Source organism: Pristiophorus japonicus, chromosome 15, assembly GCF_044704955.1.
Source record: "Pristiophorus japonicus isolate sPriJap1 chromosome 15, sPriJap1.hap1, whole genome shotgun sequence".
Taxonomy (NCBI): Eukaryota; Metazoa; Chordata; class Chondrichthyes; family Pristiophoridae; genus Pristiophorus; species Pristiophorus japonicus.
In genome coordinates, this window is record NC_091991.1 from 55,294,107 (window position 1) to 55,319,756 (window position 25,650).

At 44.5% G+C, this 25,650-nt stretch overlaps 2 protein-coding genes across 7 annotated transcripts in view; one reads left to right on the plus strand and one right to left on the minus strand.

The window, feature by feature from the left end:
- Window positions 1-25,650, plus strand: part of foxm1 (forkhead box M1) — a 78,559-nt gene that overhangs the window by 25,753 nt on the left and 27,156 nt on the right. For 3 of the 4 annotated variants that reach the window (XM_070900448.1, XM_070900449.1, XM_070900451.1), the window contains exons 1-2: window positions 10,429-10,778; window positions 23,791-24,480. The exons of the other annotated variant lie outside the window; for it this stretch is intronic. In XM_070900448.1, the coding sequence (XP_070756549.1) occupies window positions 23,835-24,480 (646 nt within the window). In that variant the 5' untranslated portion in view covers window positions 10,429-10,778; window positions 23,791-23,834. Of the gene's footprint in view, window positions 1-10,428; window positions 10,779-23,790; window positions 24,481-25,650 lie in introns of those variants that run through there. 4 annotated transcript variants of the gene reach the window in all.
- On the minus strand, window positions 2,212-10,313 carry rhno1 (RAD9-HUS1-RAD1 interacting nuclear orphan 1). 3 transcript variants are annotated; one of them, XM_070901652.1, is made up of 4 exons: window positions 10,244-10,313; window positions 9,149-9,236; window positions 4,179-4,363; window positions 2,212-3,565 (listed from the first exon to the last, which is right to left on the minus strand). In XM_070901652.1, the coding sequence occupies exons 3-4, from the start codon at window positions 4,341-4,343 to the stop codon at window positions 2,654-2,656; spliced, it is 1,077 nt and encodes a 358-aa protein (XP_070757753.1). In that variant the 5' UTR covers window positions 4,344-4,363; window positions 9,149-9,236; window positions 10,244-10,313; the 3' UTR covers window positions 2,212-2,653. The 3 variants fall into 3 exon arrangements, with proteins under 3 accessions (XP_070757753.1, XP_070757755.1, XP_070757754.1); XM_070901654.1 differs by having other exon boundaries at window positions 9,892-10,301; XM_070901653.1 differs by having other exon boundaries at window positions 9,354-10,301.

Genomic DNA, 25,650 nt, shown 5'->3' on the forward strand with positions numbered 1-25,650 from the left:
TCATGACCATCTTTAAAAAAGGGGACAAGTCTGACCGCAACAACGACAGAGGAATCTCCCTGTTATCAGCCACTGGGAAGGTAATTGCTAGAATCCTCCTCAACCGTCTTCTCCCTGTGGCTGAGGAGCTCGTCCCCGAGTCACAGGACGGTTTCCGTCCACTACGGGGTACAACGGATATGATCTTTATGGCACGACAACTGCAAGAGAAATGCAGGGAACAGCACCAACCCTTGTACATGGCCTCCTTTGACCTTACAAAGGCCTTTGACACCGTCAACCGTGAGGGACTATGGAGCGTCCTCCTCCATTTCGGCTGCCCCCAAAAGTTTGACGCTATCCTCCGCCTGCTCCATGACGACATGTAAGCCATGATCCTGACCAACGGATCAACCACAGACCCAATTCACGTCCAGACCGGGGTCGAGCAGGGCTGCGTCATCGCCCCAACCCTCTTCGCAATCTTCCTCGCTGCAATACTCCATCTCACTCTCAACAAGCTCCCCGCTGGAGTGGAACTAAACTACAGAACCAGTGGGAACCTGTTCAACCTTCGTCGTCTCCAGGCCAGATCCAAGACCATCCCATCCTCTGTCGTCGAGCTACAGTATGCGGACGACGCTTGTGTCTGCGCAAATTCAGAGGTTGAATTCCAAGTCATAGTCAAGATCTTCACTGAGGCATATGAAAGCATGGGCCTTACACTAAACATCCGTAAGACAAAGATCCTCCAGCAACCTGACCCCGCCACACAGCACTGCCCCCCCAGTCATCAAGATCCACGGCGCAGCCCTGGACAATGTGGACCACTTTCCATACCTCGGGAGCCTATTATCAGCAAAGGCAGACATCAACGACAAGGTTCAACACCGCCTCCAGTGCACCAGCGCAGCCTTCGGCCGCTTGAGGAAGACAGTGTTTGAAGATCAGGCCCTCAAATCTGGCACCAAGCTTATGGTCTACAGGGCTTTGTGATCCCGCCCTCCTGTATGGTTAAGAGATGTGGACTATATACAGTAGGCACTTCAAATCGCTGGAGAAATACTACCAATGATGTCTCCACAAGATCTTGCAAATCCCCTGGGAGGACAGACGCACCAATGTTAGTGTCCTCGATCAGACCAACATCCCAGCATCGAAGCACTGACCACACTCAACCAGCTCCGTTGGGCGGGCCACATTGGGAGTCTTGTCAGGCATGCGAACAAAGCAAGCGCTCTACTCTGAACTCCTACATGACAAGCAAGCTCCAGATGGGCAGGGGAAATGTTTCAAGGACACCCTCAAAGCCTCCTTAATAAAGTACAACATCGTCACCGACACCTGGGAGTCCCTGGCCAAAGACCGCCCTAAGTGGAGGAAGAGCATCCAGGAGGGTGCTGAGCACCTCGAGTCTAGTCGCCGAGAGCATGCAGAAATCAAGCGCAGGCAGCGGAAGGAGCGTGCAGCAAACCAGACTCCCCACCCACCCTTTCCTTCAACGACTGTCTGTCCCACCTGTGACAGAGACTGTAATTCCCGTATTGGACTGTTAAGTCACCTAAAAACTCATTTTTAGAGTGGAAGCAAGTCTTCCTCGATTTCGAGGGACTGCCTATGATGATAATTGTTGGATTCTGTGGCAGCTCCTTGTTTTCTCCTTCCCCATATTAGATTTTACTTTCTACCAAGACTAACAATGGCATGTCAGGGTATTTAAAGATAATAAAGCAGTTTAAAACATCCGGTTCAAATTATAGGGAACAAGGTTGACAAAGATGGTCAGTTCATTTTTTTTGCACTCCCTACCCCTGAATGCAGACTTCAAAAGAAATTCACAATGTTGAAATTGTATTTCATCCTTTGTTCTACGTGGACTTTTTTGTAATTTATTCCCTATTACAGCACATGGAGGCGAGGGATGTTAGCATTTAGGAGAGGTACATATTCATGTAGAGGGGTAAAACTGACAATTATTCCCAACTTAAATACAAGATGTAGGGTAATGTCGATTTCAGAAGAAAAACCCCAAACTATACTAGTGTATTATTGCCATTTCTCACATTAGCCACAATTCTGACTTGGATCAAATTGCTAATTTAGTGCCAGATTACAGGTAGTTTTATGCTATGACCTACACTCACTAGGAACTGGGTTGAAATTAACAAAGCCCAGGAGATAGGACTCTTGCAGCTTGCAGACAGAAATGACTTTTATTCTAATAATCTGGAATAAAAGCAAAAATGATTTTAATGCACAGCAGGTTGATAATTTGAAACACGTCACTGATAAAGATATGCAACACATGATTGGCTCATGCCCACAGCACTTATAATGCTCTTTCACAATTCACCAATCTGAGTATACATTATGTCAAGGCATTTAAAGTGGAATCAGGATCCATGCTGCATTGACATGGAAGATGCTAATGTTGAGGATTAAGATTTCATACTTTGAACCCAATGAGGATCAAAGCACTGCAGGACTGTTTAAGCTGAAAAGCAATATTGACACAGGCTAAAGGGTAATGCTCCAACAGAACCTCATCCAGCCCAATACGCAGATAAACTGGCCTGGGTTTTCTAATCATAATACCAATGATGACAGATTTCAAATGAATAGGTTACTATTTGCATTGCAATGGGAAAATTTTGTCAATGTGCAAGTGTCCCCTTTAGGTGCCAACAAGCACATCTGTGCTCGTCAGTTTTCCACAGTCTTTCAAGTACTGCATGATGTGTGGCCGTCTTCGCCAGGTTGCTTTGAGTCCGTATTCATGCTCTGGAGTGTCCTGCACCAAAACCTTCGCAGACAGGGATTCTTCAGAAAAGTCATCTTTTAGACCAGAGCAGATGTCCAAGCAGTCCTGCAGTCTACCATGGAAAGGAATCACATTGTGTCTGTCGGATGCCCTGTCCCTTAATCCACCAATACTTTTCCTCAAACTGCCAGTTGAAAGTAACCCATCAATTGTGGGAGTGCTAACTTGTGGCAGGATGAATTCCTCATCGGATGATTGAGCCAAGTGATCAGAAAGGGAGATCTCCTTATTACCAGAGTCTGCATCAGTTTGGCAGTTGATACAATACACTGGAGGACTGGACCTGGAGCATTTCACAGAACTATGAGGTATATTCCACCCCGTACTTTTCGCACAGTTCATTTTACCAACCAAGATGCCCTTTGCTACAGACCCTTGCCTGCATTTGAGCTTCTGCCCCAAAACATCTGAATTCTGAACTCTTCCAAAGGAACGGTCAACTCTACATCCTTGGTAGGTGCTTCCCACAAATGAAGTTTTATTTGTTGGCAGTCTAGCTTGTGTATGAGTTCCAACTTTGTGGCAGGTGCTAAGCTGAACTTTGTGATTCTCCTTCTGAACAGGTAACTCATCGCTGCCCAGCAAGGTCAAGGGGACAAAGTTAATGTGTGCTTTTCTCACAGCTCCTGCTTTTGGTGCAGCACTTTGTTTCTTCTTACAGTTCCTACGTTGCTGTGCTGCACTGTCAGATTTGTTAATACATTTGTGTTGTTCTCGTCTTGGTCCTTGAACTGTCGTGTCTGAAGACTCAAACTGTGGCAACACCTGGAAGGGTTGAGCGGAAGAAACACAATAGATATCAGATTACACAAAGTAGCAAGACAGTTTCTACCTTCCCTCCCTCACAACAAATGCACTATTTTACATGAATATCGATCAACAGAACCATTTAGTTTCATCTTAATCCAGGAGAATAAACCTTGGATGATTGATTAACTCCTTGAAGTGATGCTGCTTTGAAATATACCGCACGGTAAATCTACAAATTTAATACTTGTGGAATATGTATTTTAGAGGAACGATGTAGTATTTTAGTTACATGCTATTGTCCATGTGCAATACACACACACTTAATAAATCTAGATTTATTTTTTTGAAATTGAAAACAATTTACTCAATAATTTACAGTATTTCTCCACTAAATACAGGTATGGGGGCAGCAGTGAGTTTCTTCAGTGAATGACTGACATTGTAGATCTGACCATAAAGACACACAAATTGATTGCTATGGACCTGTGCCAATTACAATGCTGTTTCACAATCTGACAATCTAAATCGACACTGTCAAGACATTTAAAGTTGCATAGGGGATCATACTGTATTGTGGTGGGGGATTCTAGTGTAATCTTAATACTAAAAAGCACAGAAAATAACACACCCAAGTGAACGAAGAACTTTGGTCAACTGGCACACAGGATGCTTGGCGGGGGTTTGCCGCAGATGGTAGAGACAACACTTGCATGGACTTCTCTCCCTTTTGTGGACTTTCCAGAAATAGCAACGGTGGCCTCTTGGATTGGCTGGGCTTCTTCTTGCGGGGCATCAAGCACCCAACATCTTGGCCTTGGTAGTCATAGGAATAGAATTTAAAAAAATTTTCATTAAAATAATAAACTGGGTTTCTTTCACGCAATAGCTCAGTGGGTGAATGCACTGAAACACAGAGATCAAGATAGCCCCAGTTTTGATTCCTGATCTCTGCTGAATTAGTAGATTTCAAGCAATGGAGGTGCTACAATTTTTGGGAGGGATGTGTGTGTAGCGTGTGCTTGATCATAGTCCATTTACATCTGCTGGAAAAATAAACACACATTGCTGGACAGAGTTGGAGTCAGCCACAAGAAAAATGTAATCTTTTCTACAAGGTACACTTTATGGAACCTTTAAAAGGCAATAGTACAAGAATTTATCTAGGAATGAGTGTGAACTTCAAATTCAGTTGGAGGGTGAGAAAGTTAGTTCTCAAACCATAGTCCTAAGCTTAAATAAAAGGAGACTACAAAGGTATGAGGGCAGAGTTGGCTAAAGTGGACTGGGAAAATAGATTAAAGTATGGGACGGTTGATGAGCAGTGGCAGACAGTTGAGAAGATATTTCATAACTCGCAACAAAAATATATTCCAATGAGAAGGAAAGACTGCAAGAGAAGGGATAACCATCCATAGCTAACTAAGGAAATAAGGGATGGTATCAAATTGAAAACAAGGGCATACAATGTGGCCAAGATTAGTGGGAGGCCAGAGGATTGGGAAATTTTGAAAAGCCAACAAAGAACGAGTAAAAAAAAAAGAGGGGAAAGATAGATTATGAAAGTAAACTAGCACGAAATATAAAAACAGATCGTAAGAGTTTCTACAGATACATAAAAAGAAAAAGAGTGGCTAAAGTAAATGTTGGTCCCCTAGAGGATGAGACTGGGGAATTAATAATGGGGAACAGGGAAATGGCAGAGACGTTGAACAAATATTTTGTATCGGTCTTCATAATCAAGGGGCTATAGGGAGGGAGGAACTTAATACAATCACTATCACTAATGAAGTAGTACTCGGTAAAATAATGGGATTAAAGGCGGACAAGTCTCTTGGACCTGATGCTTTACAGCCTAGGGTCTTGAGAAGTGGCTGCAGAGATAGTGGATGCATTGGTTGTAATCTACCAAAATTCCCTGGATTCTGGGACAGTCCCAGCAGATTGGAAAACCGCAAATGTAATGCCCCTATTTAAAAAAGGAGGCAGACAAAAAGCAGGAAACTATAAATGAGTTACCCAACATCTGTCGTTGGGAAAATGCTGGAGTCCATTATTAAGGAAGCAATATGAGACATTTGGAAAAGCATGATTCAATCAAGCAGAGTCAGCATGGTTTTATGAAAGGGAAATCATGTTTGACAAATTTGCTGGAGTTCACTGAGGATGTAACAAGCAGGGTGGATAAGGGGGAACCAGTGGATGTGGTATATTTAGATTTCCAGAAGGCATTCGATAAGGTGCCACATAAAAGATAAAAGTTCACAGGGTTGGGGGCAATATATTAGCAAGGATAGAGGATTGGCGAACTATCAGGAAACAGAGAGTCGGGATAAATGGGTCATTTTCAGGTTGGCAAACAGTGACTAGCGGGGTGCCACAGGGATCGGTGCTGGGTCCTTAACTATTTACAATCTATAATAATGACTTGGATGAAGGGACCAAATGTAATGTAGCCAAGTTTGCTGATGATACAAAGATGACTGGGAAAGCAAATTGTGAGGAGGACACAAAGAATCGGCAAAGGGATATAGAGGGACTAAGTGAGTGGGCAAAAATTTGGCAGATGGAGTATAATGTGGGAAAATGTGAGGTGATCCACTTTGGCAGAAATAATAGAAAAGCAAATTATAAATTAAATGGAGAAAAATTGCAAAGTGCTGCAGTACAGAGGGACCTGGGGATCTTTGTGCATGAAACACAAAAAGTTAGTATGCAGGTACAGCAAGTAATCAGGAAGGCAAATGGAATGTTGGCCTTTATTGTAAGGGGGATAGAATATAAAAGCAGAGAAGTCCTGCTATAACTATATAGGGTATTGGTAAGGCCACACCTGGAGTACTGCGTACAGTTTTGGTCTCCATATTTAAGGAAGGATATACTTGCATTGGAGGCTGCTCAGAGAAGGTTCACTAGGTTGATTCCAGAGATGAGGGGGTTGACTTATGAAGGTAGGTTGAGCCCATACAGTTTGGAGTTCAGGTGATCTTATTGAAACATATAAGATAATGAGGGGGATCAACAAGGTGGATGCAGAGAGGATATTTCCACGCAGGGGACATAGTCTCAGAATAAGGGACCGCCCATTTAAAATTGAGATGAAGAGTAATTTCTTCTCTGAGGGTTGTAAATCTATGGAATTCTCTGCCCCAGAAAGCTGTGACGGCTGGGTCATTGAATATATTTAAGGTGGAGATAGACAGATTTTTGAGCGATAAGGGAGTAAAGGGTTGTGAGGAGTGGGCAGGGAAGTGGAGCTGAGTCCATGATCAGATCCGCCATGATCTTATTGAATGTCGGAGCAGGCTCGAGGGGCCAAATGGCTGCCTTCTGCTCCTATTTCTTATGTTCTTATGTAATTGTAACTCCTGCCTGCCAAATTGTAACAACAGCATCAATGAAGATGACAAATATTTTGCTTTTGTTCAGAAACCAAAGAAATATGTTTGTCCATGGTATTCCATGTAATAATATCCCTCCCTCTATTAGCAAAGAAGTACTGCTGCAGTTCATTAAAAATATATATACACAAGGGGCTTTACCCTTGAACAAGCTACACACAATATAGGAGATGCTTAAATGTACACTGTACTGAAATAATGTGTCCCATTTTTACAGCAGCTCTCCATGTCAGAATTGACAAAATCCTGAGGGCACAGCCTGCTTTAAATGAACATTTTATTACTAATCCCGGTCACAGAATTATTTAAATAATTTCAATAATGAGCAGCATTGATTAAAGCAGAGTCCAATGGGACTTTCACAACAAGGTAATAAGATACATTATAAAAAGGAAACAATGAATGACTGTAACTGCACACCATTGTCCAAAAGGGGACTCACTAACACTTTAAATAAGTAAATTCAAATAGGGTTAGATAAAAAAATTGTATTTGTAAGGCACCTCATCACATTTCTTAGGAATGTCTCAAAGTTTTACATATAATGAATTACTGTGAAGTGCACTGCCTATTTTGCAGCCATTTTCACATGGTACGATCCCACAAATAGCAACTGGATGAGTGATCGATTATTCAATTTTTGCTGCTGTTTGTCAAGGGAGGACTGATGGCTGGAATATTGAGAGAACTCCCTGTTCTTCTTCAAACAGTACCGTGGGATCACGAACATGTAAATAGCATCTCAGTTTGATATCTTATTCAAAAAGTGTCAGCCTAATTCATGTACTAAAGTCCTGGTTTAAATCCACAACCTTGTGACTCAAACAAAAGAGCTACCAACTGAGTAAAGTTGATGCTGTTTGCAGTTCTGCTTACCTATTCATAGGAAGAATATTATTGGGCTTCAGTCGCAAGCAACAAATATTATTTTGGATATAAAGAACTTAAGTTATTAAGAAAAGTTAAGGAAATTGGGTTTTCTCTTTCAAAAAAGAGGATTCTGAAGTGATCTAATTGAAGATAAAGGGATTCGACAGGATAGACAGAAAAACTATTTCCTCTAGTGGGGGAATCCAGAACAAGAGGGCATAATCTTAAAATTAGAGCTAGGCCAGTCAGGAGTAAAATCAGGAAACATTTTTCCCCCCACACAAAGTGTAGTGGAAATCTCTTCCCACAAAAGGCTGTGGATGCTGAATCAATCGAAATATTCAAAACGGAGATTGATAGATGTTTGCTCTGTAAGGGTATCAAGGGATCTGGAGCAATGGCGAGTAAATGAAGTTGCAGTACAGATCAATCATGATCTAATTGAATGGTGCAACAGGCTTGAGGGGCTGAATGGCTGACTCCTGATTTTATGATGGAGGCATATGATGAAAGGGGCTATGTGTAGGTATTGTCTGAAGAGAGGACAGGCTTGTTGGGCCTAAAGATTTTGTTGAAGTTGTTAAAAATTCTTATATCCCAATTAGTCCAAGGACAGTTGAGCAGTGAGAGATGCTCGTAGTCTTGAGGCTGAGGCCTCTATGAATCTAACTGGGCAATTACAGAATAAAATCATTTTAAAAAAATGCACATAAATCTGCTTCTCCATTTTCAGGTCTCGAGTATTTCAATATTATAACTTTTAACCACATAAAGCCAGTGTAGCAGCTTATTTTTGGAGTGACATTACTCAGTTTAGGATTTATTTTGGGTCACTATTGCGTAAGATCGACAGACATAGATGGATTTAAGAAATAATCCAAGTGGCATTGCCTGAGGGCAGTGGCTGCATCTCAGTGTCAGAACGAGTTTAAGTTCCCAGCATGTTCCACTTCCCCAGTGATGTCAGAGATTCAATAGAAACATACAAATTTACAGCGCAGAGGCTATTTCGGCTCATCGTGTCCGCGCTGGCCGACAAAGAGCCGTAACGGCCCTTGGTCAGCAGCCCTAAAGGTTACATATAAACCTATAAACAATGACTGAAATGCAAAGAACACCCAACCCAATCAGTCCGCCTCACACAACTGTGGCACCCCTTATACTGAAACATTCTACACTCCACTCCAACCGGAGCCATGTGATCTCCTGGGAAAGGCAAAAAAACACAAATGCTAAAACACAAATTCTCAAACAAGATAATTCGCACCCATATAAAGCCGATTTGTGCCTGAACAGTCAGTTCCTTATTGAGATAAAAGTTTTTATTTACCTGTCTTTTAAATTAGTGTTCTCAACAACTCTGATGTATCCAACTGGATGGCACGGTTGGTCTCTTCCCACCTGATATTTTAAGTGTTCTGCATCAAATTGGGAAGATATGATGAAACATCACTTATCACAATGCCCAACCTCTGAATTTAACACTGTTCCATTACAATAAATGAACGTTAAGGATATGCTGCCTTCCAGCTTACAATCAACTTAAATCTTTCATGAGACCCCTCAATCTCAAATGATGCAACGAGCTGTGCTTTACTGGGCTATTCCTGCTTAATGATGCAGCTCCACCTCCCTGAATGTACTGTACCAAACAGTTGGGAGGCTGGGCAACTCATTTCTGTGTATACATTTTAATAATTTGTTTTTGCCTGGGCTATGCTGGATCATAAGCTATGGGCTGGGCCCAGTTCTGATGAAAGATCATCGGCCTGAACGTTAACTCTATTCCTCTCTGCGCAGATGCTGCCTGCCCTGCTGAGTATTTCCTGTATTTTGTGTTTTCATTTCAGATTTCCAGCATCCCCATTACATCAGTTGCTCTCTTTCTGCTATACTATTCCATCATCATCATCATGGATGAGATAAGCATGTTATATTAATGTTACGTCTCTCAATGTATTCTGCTACCTATGCATTGTCTATAGAATACATTCCAGCTAAAATTACAATGTTAAACAGGCTTATAGATGCAGAACTATCTTGATTGCATGAACTCCTTCCTCCCTGTATAACCTGTGCTCTTCCAGTCTCAGTAGCAGTGTGCTGCAGGCTCGAAGGGCCGAATGGCCTACTCCTGCACCTATTTTCTATGTTTCAATTTTCTATGTCCTCCTTGTTCCGTGGTCGCAGTCCAAGCTCTGTGACCCCAGCTGTACTGTTTTAGGCTGTTGTTCTCCCGGGGAGCTAGTACCGGGAGTCCTGGACAGTGCTGGTGCACACCATCCCTGGCTCAACCATGTAACAATAAGCCCAGCTCTCTCTCTCTCTCTCTCTCTCTCTCTTTCGTTCTCGTTCTGTCGGTCTGTCCCAGGCTGTACTTTCTCGAATTAACCGGCACTATTCCTATCCTTCAAATGTTCCATACTCGACTGTTCCTGTTGGGTCTCTGGGTGCACCCCGCCGGCCCCAACAGTCAAATGCTCCGCTGCTTCCTATTGGCCCGCAGCACCTTCCAACGTCCCGACCAACTTGGTGCTTTGAGATCGCCCATTGGTCGGCTGCACCCCACCTGACCCCCATGGCGCTATTCAATTGGTCCATGCTGACAGAACGCTGGAAATTCAAAAAACATCGGACAAGCTGCAAACTGAAACAAAAAAAACCCGACAGCGGAGATTCCGGGGCCTGGACAGAGCGGCGACCATCGCCTGGACACTGAGATACCCAACCCCCGGGGCCCGACCAGAGCGGCGACCATCGCCCGGACAGGGAAATAATAACCCTCCGGGGCACGGGCCGACGAGATAGGCCACGGGACATCAGCCTAGCCAGGGGCCGAAGGAGAGACAAGCCGCACAGGAAGCTCGGGCCGGGGCATTGATATCCCTCCCCAGGAGCGGGAGGAGGAAGCGGGCTGGAGCTGGAGTCGGATCCGCTGTGCGGAGCCCGGTAATATGCAGGTGAGAGCGGGGCCTGTGTGCCGCGGCGAGGTGACAGTCCCCGCCCCCGGGCCTAATCACATTAGCTTCAGGCTAAAAAAAACTGTAACAACGGCCCTGGGTTCCAGAGCTTCCCCGCCCGGCGGTTTGTTCCCCGCCCGACCGCCCGCCATCCGATGCTGCTGCTTTGGTCCCAGCGCACACTTGCTCCCGGGTTAGGGATGAGGCAGGCTGCCCAGTGCCATCTTACTGTTACCCAATTTACATTACATTGTCGCTGGATCTGTAAAGAAAGCTCAGCCCTTTGACGTAGATTGGGCCTATACTCTCTGGAGCTTAGAAGAATGAGAGGTGATCTCATTGAAACATAAGATTCTGAGGGGGATTGACAGGGTAGATGCTGAGAGGTTGAGTCCCCTGGTTGGAGAATCTAGAACTAGGGGGCATAGTCTCAGGATAAAGGTGGGCCATTTCTGACTGAGATGAGGGAGAATTTCTTCCCTCAGAAGGTTGTGAATCTTTGGAATTCTCCATCCCAAAAGGCTGTGGATGCTGAGTCGTTGAGTATAGTCAAGGCTGAGATAGATAGAATTTTGGACTCTAGAATAATCAAGGGATATGGGGATCGGACGGGAAAGTGGAGTTGAGGTTCATGATCAGCCATGATCTTCTTGAATGGCGGAGCAGGCTTGAAGGGCCACATGGCCTACTCCTGCTCCTAATTCTGATCATAGAAATTTACAGCACAAAAGGAGGCCTTTTCGGCCCATCGTGTCTGTGCCAACCAACAAGCGGCTATCCAGCCTAATCCCACTTTCCAGGTCTGTAGTCCTGCAGGTTAAACGGGTCCTTTTCAGAATGGCAGGCAGTGACTAGTGGAGTGATGCAGGGCTCAGTGCTGGGACCCCAGCTCTTTACAATGTACATTAACAATGTAGATGAAGGAATAGAGTGTAATATCTCCAAGTTTTCAGATGACACTAAACTGGGTGGCGGTGTCAGCTGTGAGGAGGATGCTAAGAGGCTGCAGGGTGACTTGGACAGGTTAGGTGAGTGGGCAAATACATGGCAGATGCGGTACAATGTGGATAAGTGTGAGGTTATCCATTTTGGGGGCAAAAACACGAAGGCAGAATATTATCTGAATGGCGGCAGACTAGGAAAAGGGGCGGTACAACGAGACCTGGGTGTCATGGTCCATCAGTCACTGAAAGTGGGCACGCAGGTGCAGCTGGCGGTAAAGAAGGCAAATGGTATGTTGGCCTTCATAGCTAGGGGATTTGAATATAGAAGCAGGGAGGTCTTAATGCAGCTGTACAGGGGCCTTCGTGAGGCCTCACCTGGAATATTGTGTTCAGTTTTGGTCTAATCTGAGGAAGGACGTTAGTTCTTGCTATTGAGTGAGTGCAGCGAAGGTTCACCAGACTGATTCCAGGGATGGCTGGGCTGTCATACGAGGAGAGATTGGATCAACTGGGCCTTTATTCACTGGAGTTCAGAAGGATGAGAGAGGATCTCATAGAAACGTATAAGATTCTGACGGGACTGGACAGGATAGATGCGGGAAGAATGTTCACGATGTTGTGGAAGTTCAGAACCGGGGACATAGTCTTCGGATAAGGGGTACGCTATTTAGGACTGAGATGAGGAGAAACTTCTTCACTCAGAGAATTGTTGACATGTGGAATTCCCTGCCGCAGAGGGTTGTTGATGCCAGTTCACTGGATATATTCAAGAGGGAGTTAGATATGGCCCTTACGGTTAAGGGGATCAAGGGGTATGGAGAGAAAGCAGGAAAGGGGTACTGAAGGAATGATCAGCCATGATCTTATTGAATGGCGGTGCAGGCTCGAAGGGCCGAATGGCCTACTCCTGCATCTATTTTCTATGTTTATGTTTCTATGTTACAACATTTCAGGTGCACATCCAAGTACTTTTTAAAGGTGGTGAGGGTTTCTACCTCTACCATCCTTTTAGGCAGTGAGTTCCAGACCTCCACAACCCTCTGAGTGAAGGAACTTCCCCTCAAATCCCCTCTAAACCTTCTACCAATTACTTTCAATTTATGCACCCTGGTTGGTGACTCCTCTGCTAAGGGAAATAGGCCCTTTCTATCCATTATATCTAGGCCCGTCATAATTTTATACACCTCAATGAGGTCACCCCTCAGCCTCCTCTGTCCAAGGAAAACAAACCCAGCCGATCCAATCTGTCCTTATAGCTAAGATTCTCCACTCCTGGCAACGTCCTCGTAAATCTCCTCTGTACCCTCTCCAGTGCAATCACAGCCTTCCTGTAATGTGGTGATAAGAACTGTATGCAGTACGGTAGCAGTGGCCTAACCAGTGTTTTATACAGTTCAAGCATAACCCCCTGATCTTGTATTTTATGCCTCGGTTAACAAAGATTGGTGTGCAAAATTAAAGCATGTGGTATTGGGGGTAATGTATTGACGTGGATAGAGAACTGGTTGGCAGACAGGAAGTGGAGAATCGGGATAAACGGGTCCTTTTCAGAATGGCAGGCAGTGAATAGTGGGGTGCCACAAGGCTCGGTGCTGGGATCCCAGCTATTTACAATATACACCAATGATTTAGATGAAAAGTAAAAGTGGAGGGCAGAGAAACTCAAGGCAAAAATCAAAAAGGGCCACATTGCAGCAAAATTCGAAAAGGGCAAAGTGTGTTAAAAAGACAAGCCTGATGTAATTGGCATCACGGAGACATGGCTCCAGGTTGACCAAGGCTGGGAACTCAACATCCAGAGGTATTCAACATTCAGGAAGGATAGACGGAAAGGAATAGGAGGTGGGGTAGCGTTGCTGGTTAAAGAGGAAATTAACGCAATAATAAGGAAGGACATTAGCTTGGATGATGTGGAATCTGTATGGGTGGAGCTGCGGAATACCAAAGGGCAGAAAACGCGAGTGGGAGTTGTGTACAGACCACCAAACAGTAGTAGTGAGGTTGGGGACAGCATCAAACAAGACATTAGGGATGTGTGCAATAAAGGTACAGCAGTTATCATGGGCGACTTTAATCTACAAAAAGGTTGGGCTAACCAAACTGGTAGCAATACGCCGGAGGAGGATTTCCTTGAGTATATTAGGGATGGTTTTCTGGACCAATATGTTGAGGAACCAACTAGAGGGCTGGCCATCCTAGACTGGGTGATGTGTAATGAGAAAGGACTAATTAGCAATCTTGTTGTGCGAGGTCCCTTGGGGAAGAGTGACCATAATATGGTAGAATTCCTTATTAAGATGGAGAGTGACACAGATAATTCAGAGACTAGGGTCCTGAACTTAAGGAAAGATAACTTCGATGGTATGAGACGTGAATTGGCGAGAATAGACTGGCAATAGATACTTAGAGGGTTGACGGTGGATAGGCAATGGCAAACATTTAAAGATCACATGGATGAACTTCAACAATTGTACATCCTTGTCTGGAGTAAAAATAAAACGGGGAAGATGGCTCAACCGTGGCTAACAAGGGAAATTAAAGAAAGTGTTAAATCCAAGGAAGAGGCATATAAATTGGCCAGAAAAAGCAGCAAACCCTGAGGACTGGGAGAAATTTAGAATTCAGCAGAGTAGGACAAAGGGTTTAATTAGGAGGGGGAAAATAGAGTATGAGAGGAAACTTGCCGGGAACATAAAAACTGACTGCAAAAGCTTCTATAAATATGTGAAGAGAAAAAGATTAGTGAAGACAAATGTAGGTCCCTTGCAGTCAGATTCAGGCGAATTTATAATGGGGAACAAAGAAATGGCAGACAAGTTGAACAAATACTTTGGTTCTGTCTTCACGAAGAAAGACACAAATAACCTTCCGGAAGTACTAGGGGACCGAGGGTCTCGTGAGAAGGAGGAACTGAAGGATATCCTTATTAGTTGGGAAATTGTGTTAAGGCCGATAAATCCCCAGGGCCTGATAGTCTGCATCCCAGAGTACTTAAGGAAGTGGCCCTAGAAATAGTGGATGCATTGGTGATCATTTTCCAACAGTCTATCGACTCTGGATCAATTCCTATGGACTGGAGGATAGCTAATGTAACACCACTTTTTAAAAAAGGAGGGAGATAGAAAATGGGGATTTATAGACCGGTTAGCCTGTCATCAGTAGTGGGGAAAATGTTGGAATCAATTATTAAAGATGAAATAACAGCTCATTTGGAAAGCAGTGACAGGATCGGTCCAAGTCAACATGGATTTATGAAAGGGAAGTCATGCTTGACAAATCTTCTAGAATTTTTTGAGGATGTAACTAGTAGAGTGGACAAGGGAGAACCAGTGGATGTGATGCATTTGGACTTTCAAAAGGCTTTTGACAAGGTCCCACACGAGAGATTGGTGTGCAAAATTAAAGCACATGGTATTGGGGGCAATGTACTGACATGGATAGAGAACTGGTTGGCAGACAGGAAGCAGAGAGTCGGGATAAATGGGTCCTTTTCAGAATGGCAGGCAGTGACTAGTGGAGTGCCGCGGGGCTCAGTGCTGGGACTCCAGCTATTTACAATATACATTAATGATTTAGATGAAGGAATTGAGTGTAATATCTCCAAGTTTGCAGATGACACTAAACTGGAAGGCGTTGTGAGCTGCGAGGACGCTAAGAGGCTGCAGGGTGACTTGGACAGGTTAGGTGAGTGGGCAAATGCATGGCGGATACAGTATAATGTGGATAAATGTGAGGTTATCCACTTTGGTGGTAAGAACACGAAGGCAGAATATTATCTGAATGGCAGCAGATTAGGTAAAGGGGAGATGCAACGAGACCTGGGTATCATGGTATATCAGTCATTGAAAGTTGGCATGCAGGTACAGCAGACGGTGAAGAAGGCAAATGGTATGTTGGTCTTCATAGCTAGGGGTTTTGCGTATAGGAGCAGGGAGGTCTTACTGCAGTTTTACAGGTCCTTGGTGAGGCCTCACCTGGAATATTGTGTTCAGTTTTGGTCTCCTAATCTGAGGAAGGATGTTCTTGCTATTAAAGGAGTGCAGTGAAGGTTCACCAAACTGATTCCCGGGATGGCTGGTCTGACATATGAGGAGAGACTGGATCGACTGGGCCTTTATTCATTGGCGTTTAGAAGGATGAGAGGGGATCTCGTAGAAACATATAAAATTCTGACGGGACTGGACAGGTTAGATGCAGGAAGAATGTTCCCGATGTTGGGGAAGTCCAGAACCAGGGGACACAGTCTAAGGATAAGGGGTAAGCCATTTCGGACTGAGATGAGGAGAAACTTCTTCACTCAGAGAGTTGTTAACCTGTGGAATTCCCTACCGCAGAGAGTTGTTGATGCCAATTCGTTGGATATATTCAAGAGGGAGTTAGATATGGCCCTTACGGCTAAAGGGATCAAGGGGTATGGAGAGAAAGCAGGAAAGGGGTAATGAGGTGAATGATCAGCCATGATCTTATTGAATGGCGGTACAGGCTCAAAGGACCGAATGGCTTACTCCTGCACCTATTTTCTATGTTTCTAAAGGCAAGCATTCCATATGCCTTTTTAAACACTTTATCAACCTGGCCTGCTGCCTTCAGGGATCTGTGTTCCTCTACACTTCTCAGTTTCCTACCATTTAATGTGTACTCCCTTTGTTAGCCCTCCCTGAATGCATTACTTCACATTTCTCTGGATTAAATTCCATTTGCCACTGTTCTGCCCACCTGACCAGTTGATCGATATCTTCCTGCAGTCTGTAGCTTTCTTCTTCATTATCAACCACACAGCCGATTTTAGTATTATCTGCAAATATCTTAATCATACCTCTTATATTCAAGTCTAGATCATTGATATATACCACAAAAAACAAGGGACCTAGTACTGAGCCCTGCGGAACCCCACTGGAAACAGCCTTCCAGTCACAAAAACACCCATCAGTCATTACCCTCTGCTTCCTGCCTTTGAGACAATTTTGGATCCAACTTGCCACTTTGCCCTGGATCTCATGGGCTTTTATTTTCCTGACCAGTCTGCCATGTGGGGCCTTATCAAAAACCTTGCTAAAATCCATATACACTACATTAAAAGCACTAGCCTCATTGACCCTCCTTGTTACCTCCTTAAAAAATTCAATCAAGTTAGTCAGACACAACCTTCCCTTAACAAATCCGCGCTGACTGTCCTTGATTAATCCATGTCTTTCTAAATGAAGATTTATCCTGTCCTTCAGAATTTTTTCCAATAATTGTCCCACTGCTGAGGTTAGGCTGACTGGCCTGTAATTACTCGATCTATCCCTTTTTTCCCCCCCTTTAACAAAGGTACCACATTAGCAGTCCTCCAGTCCTCTAGCACCACACCTGAAGCCAGAGAGGTTTGGAAAATGATGGTCAAAGTCTCTGCTATTTCCTCTTTTGCTTCGCTTAACAGCCTGGGATACATTTCATCCGGGCCTGGGGACTTATCCACTTTCACAGCTGCTAAACCCCCGAATACCTTCTCTCTCACTATGTTTATTTCATCTAATACTTCACACTCCTCCGCGATAGCAGTGTCTGCATCGCCCATCTCCTTTGTGAAAACAGACACAAAGTATTCATTAAGAACCAGATCCACATCTCACGCTTCCACACATAGATTATCCTCATGGTCTCTAATAGGCCCTACCCTTTCTTTAGTTATCCTCTTGCTCTTAATATATTTATAAAACATCTTTGGGTTTTCTTTCATTTTACTTGCCAAGAATTTTTCATGCTCTTTCTTTGCTTTCCTAATCTTTTTAATTTTACCCCTGCACTTTCTATACTCCTCCAAAGATTCCACAGTATTTAGCCCTCGGTATCAGTCATAAGCCTCCCTTTTTTTGCTTTATCCTACCCTGTATGTCCCTAGACATCCAGGTGGCGCTAGATTTGTTAGTCCCACCCTTTTTTTTAAGGACATGTATTTGGTCTGAACCCTCTGGAACTTCTTGAATGCCTCCCACTGCTCCGACACTGATTTACCTTCAAGTAGTTGTTTCCAGTCCACTACGGAGAAATCACCTCTCAGCTTAGCAAAGTTGGCTCTTCCCCAATTTAGAACTTTTATTCCTGGTCTATCCTTGTCCTTTTCCACAACTACCTTAAATCTAACTGAATTATGGTCACTGGCACCTGAATGCTCTCCCATTGATACCCCTTCCATCTGCCCAGCTTCATTCCCTAAAACTAAATCCAGAACCACCCCCTCCCGTGTTGAACTTGCTACATACTGACTAAAAAAGCTCTGAATGTATTTTAGGAATTACGCATCCTCTGTATCCTTCACACTAATTTTATCCCAGTTAATATTAGGATAGTTGAAATTCCCTACTATTACTGCCCTATAGTTTTTGCACTTCTGAGAAATTTGCCTACATATTTATCCCTTTTTTGTTTTTCAGTTTGACCCATATGGCCTCGTTTGATGATCCCTTTAACATATCATCCCTCCTCACAGCTGGAGTAGTTTCTTTAATCACGGCCCCCATCCCTTTTTACCCCGTCACTATCCCATCTGAAAATCCTGTAACCAGGAATATTGAGCTATCATACCTGCCCCTCTTTTAGCCATGTCTCTGTAATAGCTATAATATCGTACTCCCAAGTGTCTACATGTGTTCTCAGCTCATCTGCCTTATTTGCATTGAAGTATATACCATTTAGTACAGGCAAACCTCCTTAATTACTACTATCTAGCCCTTGTTTCCTCTGTCCTAATTTACTTTCTACATTTTTGTTTTCCAATTCCAGTTTTTCTTCTCTCCCTACTGACACTATTCTCAGGTTCCCATCCCTCTGTCAAGCTAGTTTAAACCCTCCCCAACAGCACTAGCAATCCCCCTCCCCCTCCCCCACAAGGATATTGATCCCAGCTCTGTTGAGGTGCAACCCGTCCGGCTTGTACAGTCCCACCTCCTCCAGAAACAGTCCCAGTGTCTCAGGAATCTGAAGCCCTCCCTCCTGCACCAACTTTCCAGCCACGCATTCATCTGCTCTATCCTCCTATTTCTGTACTCACTAGCATGTCGCACCGACAGCATTCCGGAGATTACTACCTTTTGAGGTCCTGCTTTTTAGTCTGTCTCCTAAACTCTGCCTGCAGGACCTCATCCCTCTTTCTACCTATGTCACTGGTAGTGATACTACCCATCTACTGTTCTGCAGTCCATATTCTGTTGTCCCACACAAAGTTCACATGGAGTTTTAGTTTTTACTTTGTTGGGGCCAATATTATTAATGGTGCCTTCATCTTGGAGAGGCCACCTCTGGAATATAATTCTTTTGCTGGAGGCCCTGGGTAAACCCCGGTGTCCCCTTATTGTCTCTTTTAAAAGAGTTCCACACAAAGTACTGGACCTTAATCACTCCTGTCTTTACCGACCTCCACTGGTTTTCTCTCCCTCAGTATATCAAGTTCAAAATCTTCATTCTCATTTTTAAGTCCTCCCATGGCCTTTCCCATCCACTTTCTGCAATCTTTAACTTTCCTTTGTTGCAACCTTCTTGCTGACTCTAGTACATTGTACATTTCCCTTCTCCCAGCTCTACTTTACCATCAGTGGCTCCTGCACTCTGGAATTATCTTCCTGAATCTCCATCCTGTCACCAATTTCTCCATCTTTAAAAGCTCCCTTAAAGGCTACATCTTTAACAGTAAGTTTGGTCACCTTCCCTAATTTCTGTCCTACTTTGCCTACTGTTATGGTTTCTTACTTGTTTGACAGTAAACTTCCAGACTCTCTTTATTAAAAAAATCTATTGATGATGGGATAGAACAGTGTAATGACTTAGCTGAATTGTCAGCACTTTGATAATAGAACTTTGTACATTTAGAGCACAGAAGGAGGCCATTCGGCCCATCATATCTGTGCTGACTCTTTGCTGAAACAATCAAAAATGAATCCTACAGTGTAATTCTCTCGCAGTCCTTTCTGTATCTTCCTCTGCTTGAAATATTTGGCCAATGTTTCTTTAAACATGCAGTGATCTCTGCCTCAATATCGCTTAACCTCGTTGCTCAATCTCTTAGTGACATCACTGATTTCCCCAACCAGATGAAATAGTCTTTTGTGTTCACTCTATAAAAACCCTTCATAATTTAAAAAACTTTAACGAAATCATCCCATAGCCTTCTCTGTTCCAGTGGAAATAGTCCCAGTAACTCAATTCTCTCTTCATAACCAGTGTTCCCTTTAAGCTGCACAGCTGTGCCTTGGAGCTCCCGTGCAGCTGGCTCACTGGCTTTTAAATCAGAAAAACTGCATGCGCAGTAAAGGGAATATTGCTTATCACTGTAGTTTCCTGTCCCTGGAATCATCCTGATTAATCTACAGGGTATACTTTCTATGGCTTCAATATTCATTCTGTAATGGGGTCCGCCCTGTCTTCTAAATTGTGTAATGTTTTGGATAATTTCATCATTTTTTATTTATCCTTGAATTCTAGCCCCTTATTTAATTCATAGAATGATGGGACAGATGCTGTGCAAGCCCCTGGCCCACATCTTTAGTAGTTTGCTCGGGTCTAGAACTGTTCCCTTAGAGTGGAAGGAGACTAACCTAGTTCCAATCTTTAAAAAGGGGGATAAGACAGATCTGGATAATGATAGACCCATTAGCTTGACGTCAGTAATAGGAGATGCTTGAGGGAATTATTAGGGATGCACTATATGACTACTTGGACAAAGAAGATCATATCCGTGACACCTAACACGGCTTCTGTAATCTCATCAATTTGATTGTATTATTGAAGAAATCACCAGGATGGTTGCTATGGGAAAATTCGTAGATATTGTCTGCCTGGACTTTCAGAAAGCTTTTGATTAGGTATTGCATAGACACTTCACTGTAAGACTGCTTCTTCTAGACCTAGTGGTAATCTACTGTGTTTGATTGAAAACTGTGTGAAAGCCACATGGCAGGAAGTTTTTGTAGATGGATTTGAATGTGCTTGGAAACATAGAAAATAGGTGCAGGAGTAGGCCATTTGGCCCTTCGAGCCTGCACCACCATTCAATAAGATCATGGCTGATCATTCACCTCAGTACCCCTTTCCTGCTTTCTCTCCATACCCCTTGATCCCTTTAGCCGTAAGGGCCACATCTAACTTCCTCTTGAATATATCCAATGAACTGGCATCAACAACTCTCTGCGGTAGGGAATTCCACAGGTTAACAATTCTGAGTGAAGAAGTTTCTCCTCATCTCAGTCCTAAATGGCTTACCCCTTATCCTTAGCCTGTGTTCCCTGGTTCTGGACTTCCCAACATCGGGAACATTCTTCCTGCATCTAACCTGTCCAGTCCCGTCAGAATTTTATATGTTTCTATGAGATCCCTCTTATCCTTCTAAACTCCAGTGAATAAAGGCCCAGTTGATCATATGTCAGTCCAGCCATCCCGGGAATCAGTCTGGTGAACCTTTGCTGCACTCCCTCAATAGCAAGAACGTCCTTCCTCAGATTAGGAGACCAAAACTGAACACAATATTCCAGTGGTGTTACGCAGGAATCAATATTAGGACCCTTGTTATTTAATATTTTCATTAATAATCTAAATATAGGTGTTGGGGAATTATATAAAGTTACGTATCAGAGTCAGGACTGTAGAGAATGCTCAACTACTACAAACAGATTTAGATGCACTGGGGAATTAGGGCTAAGACTGAAAAGTAACGTTTAACTTAGAAAAATGCAGCGTTAAGCATGTGGGCAGATCAAATGATGAGCATGCATAAGAACATAAGAATTCAGAGCAGGAGTAGGCCATTCGGCCCCTGCTACGCCATTCAATAAGATCTTGGCTGATCTTCTACCACAACTCCACTTTCCTGCACTTTCCCCATATCCCTTGATTCCCTTAATATTCAAAAATCTGTCGATCTCTGTCTTGAATATACTCAACGACTGAGCATCCACAGCCCTCTGGGGTGTAGAATTCCAAAGATTCACTGCTCTCTGAGTGAAGAAATTTCTCCTCATTTTAGTCCTAAATGGCCAACCCTTTATTCTAAGAATGTGACCTCTGATTCTCGACTCTCCAGCCAGGGGGAACATCCTCCCTGCATCTACCCAGTCAAGTCCTGTAATAATTTTGTATGTTTCAATGAGGTCACCTCTCATTCTTCTAAACTCTAGAGAATATAGGCCTAGTCTACACAATCACTCCTCATAGGACACAGAAACATTGAAAAAAGGTGCAGGAGTAGGCCATTCGGCATTTCGAGCCTGCACCACCAATAAGATCGTGGCTGATCAGCTTTCCTGCTTTCTCTCCATACCCCTTGATCCCCTTAGCCATAAGGGCCATATCTAACTCCCTCTTGAATATATCCAATGAACTGGCATCAACAACTCTCTGCGGCAGGGAATTCCACAGGTTAACAACTCTCTGAGTGAAGAAGTTTCTCCTCATCTCAGTCCTAAATGGCCTAACCCTTATTCTAAAACTGTGTCCCCTGGTTCTAGACTTTCCCAACATTGGGAACATTCTTCCCACATCTAACTTGTCCAGTCCCGTCAGAATCTTACATGTTTCTATAAGATCCCTGCTCATCCTTCTAAACTCCAGTGTATAAAGGCCCAGTTGATCCAGTCTCTCCTCATATGTCAGTCCAGCCATCCCGGGAATCAGTCTGGTGAACCTTCGCTGCACTCCCTCAATAGCAAGAATGTCCTTCCTCAGATTAGGAGACCAAAACTGAACACAATATTCCAGGTGAGGCCTCACCAAGACCCTGTACAACTGCAGTAAGACCTCCCTGCTCCTATACTCAATCACCCCATCCCAGGAATCGGTCTGGTGAACCTTCGTCGAACTCCCTTTATGGCAAGTATATCTTTCCTTAGATAAGGAGACCAAAACTGTACACAATACTCCAGGTGTGGTCTCACCAGGACCCTATATAATTGCAGTAAGATATCTTTACTCTTATATTCAAATCCTCTTGTAATAAAGGCCAACATACCATTTGCTTTTTTAATTGCTTGCTGTACCTGCATGTTAACTTTCAGTGATTCGTGTATAAGGACACAAATCCCTCTGATCACCAACATTTCCCAATTTTTCATCATTTAAAAAAAAAAACTCTGTTTTTCTATTTTTCTTACCAAAGTGGATAACTTCACATTTCTCGCATTATATTCCATTTGTCATGTTCTTGCCCACTCTTAGTTGTCTATATCCTCTTGAAGTCTCTTTGCATCCTCCTCACATCTTACAGCTAGCTTTGTATCATCAGCAAACTTGGATATATTACATTTGGTCCCCTTATCCAATCATTGATATAGATTGTGAATAGCTGAGGCCCAAGCACTGATCCTTGCAGTATCCCACTAGTTACAGTCTGCCAACCTGAAATTGACCTGTTTATTCCTACTCTCTGTTTTCTGTCCGTTAACCAATCCTCAATCCATGCTAGTATATTACCCCCAATCCCATGAGCTCTAATTTTGTTTAATAACCTCTTATGTGGCATCTTATCGAATGCCTTCTGAAAATCCAATACACCACATCCATTATTCTGCTAGTTACAACATCAAAAAACTCTTAACAGATTTGTCAAACATGATTTCCCTTTCATAAATCCATGTTGACTTTGCCCAATCCTATTCTTATTTTCAAAGTGCCGTTACCACATCCTTAATAATAGATTCTAGCATTTTTCCTACTACTGACGTCATGCTAACTGGTCTGTAGTTCCCCGTTTTCTGTCAGCATACACTCCGGAGATCCAAGATGGCCCATATATTATAGTCCAAGCACATGAGAGTTCCCTGCTCTTCGATCCCTCTGATCTAATTTAAACATGTAGATAATGTTCACCTGAACTCCCACCAGCATAAAACATGGGCAAGAATCATACTCTGCTTACTCACTACACACACCTATTCGTTATAGAAAAAAATACTGATTTTGTCAAAATATTCCATCTCGTTGTCACTCACCAACATATATTCCTCCTGTAACTAGTTTAATAGTTGGTGCTTGATTCTGCCTATCATTTGTTACCTTTATTTCTGACTGTGGAGAATTTCTATTGTATTATAATGTTGCAGGCACTGTGTGGTGTATTACTGAAGAAGCTCCTGTTGCAATAATAATGAAGGCCAGTCCAAGGAGGCCTTTGATTCTGAAACGGAGGAAACGCCCCTTGACCTTCAGTAATCCGGTGGATATAAAGGAGAATGTTGGCGAGGAAGAGACTGATGGGAGCAAACGCAAGGCTGTGCCTCGAGGTTTTGACATTGCCAGTGCCTGCCCAAGGAAAGATGGCTTGGGCAGCTCACAAAAGGACACAGCCACCGAGATTCTAAAATTCCCAGAGGGAATTCGGATTGTAAACCACCCATCAATGCCCAACACCCAAGTTGTGTGGATTCCAAGAAATGCTGATCTTCAAAGCATCATAGCAGCACTCACGGCAAAGGGAAAGGAGAGCGGCTCCAATGGGCCCAAGAAATTTATTCTTTTGAGCAGTAATGCAACTTCCTCCTCTCGCCAAAGCCAGACTTTGGGAAGTAATAATCCTTGCGCAACACAAGGAAGTTTTCCTACACTTCTGGAAAGCAGCCAAAAGTCTGCGGAGTTACAGGAAGAGCCAAGCTTAGTAGTTGCTGCCCCAAGTGGCAAAGTGTCAGTAGTAGATTCTGCATACAATGTCAGCGTCAAAAAGGAGGAGACTCTCTCAGTGCATGTCCCTGAAACACTGGTACCTTCAGCTCTGTATGACCAGGAGACTGGTACAGGTAAGAAATAGCCCTTTGTGAGATTATAGCATGCAGGGAGACTAGCCAGCAAATATGGGACCAAGTTTCCGCCCTCTGTAAAAACGGCGCACCTCCATAAGGTGTGCTGACTTTCTGGAATAAAAAGGGCACCGAAATCTTACCTTGTGATTCTTCCGGTCTCCTCAGGATGTCTTCGTGCTTGGCGTGGCACAGCACAAGGGGTCGGGGACGGAGCCAGGACCCTGCGCTGAAAACTGTGCTGGGACCTCTGTACATGCGCGCTAGAGTGTGTGGGAGGGACCCGAAGCATGCTAGCCCTGGCCGAATGGGCTCCCATTCAGCCGCCCCTCCCCCCCCGCCCTTTCAGCCGCCCCCCTCCCCCAACCTTTGTTCAGCCTTCCTCCCCCTCTCCCTCCACCCCCCTCCCGTTCAGCCTTCCCTTCCCTCTCTCCCCGCCTCCTCTCTCTTCTCTCTTCTCCCCCCCCCTCTCTTCTCCCCCCCCCTCTCTTCTCCCCCCCCTCTCTTCTCCCCCCCCTCTCTTCTCCCCCCACCCCTCTCTCCCCCCCACCCCTCTCCCCCCCCCCCCTCTCTTCCCCCCCCCCTCTCTTCCCCCCCCCTCTCTTCCCCCCCCCTCTCTTCTCCCCCCCCCTCTCTTCTCCCCCCCCTCTCTTCCCCCCTCCCCCCTCCCCTCACTCTTCCCCCCTCCCCTCACTCTTCCCCCCCTCCCCTCACTCTTCCCCCCCTCCCCTCACTCTTCCCCCCCTCCCCTCACTCTTCCCCCCCTCCCCTCACTCTTCCCCCCCTCCCCTCACTCTTCCCCCCCTCCCCTCACTCTTCCCCCCCTCCCCTCACTCTTCCCCCCCCTCCCCTCTCTCTTCCCCCCCTCCCCTCTCTCTTCCCCCCCTCCCCTCTCTCTTCCCCCCTCCCCTCTCTCTTCCCCCCCTCCCCTCTCTCTTCCCCCCCTCGCCTCTCTCTTCCCCCCTCGCCTCTCTCTTCCCCCCCTCGCCTCTCTCTTCCCCCCCTCCCCCCTCTCTTCCCCCCTCCCCTCTCTCTTCACCCCCTCCCCTCTCTCTTCACCCCCTCCCCTCTCTCTTCACCCCCCTCCCCTCTCTCTTTACCCCCCTCCCCTCTCTCTTCACCCCCCTCCCCTCTCTCTTCACCCCCCTCCCCTCTCTCTTCACCCCCCTC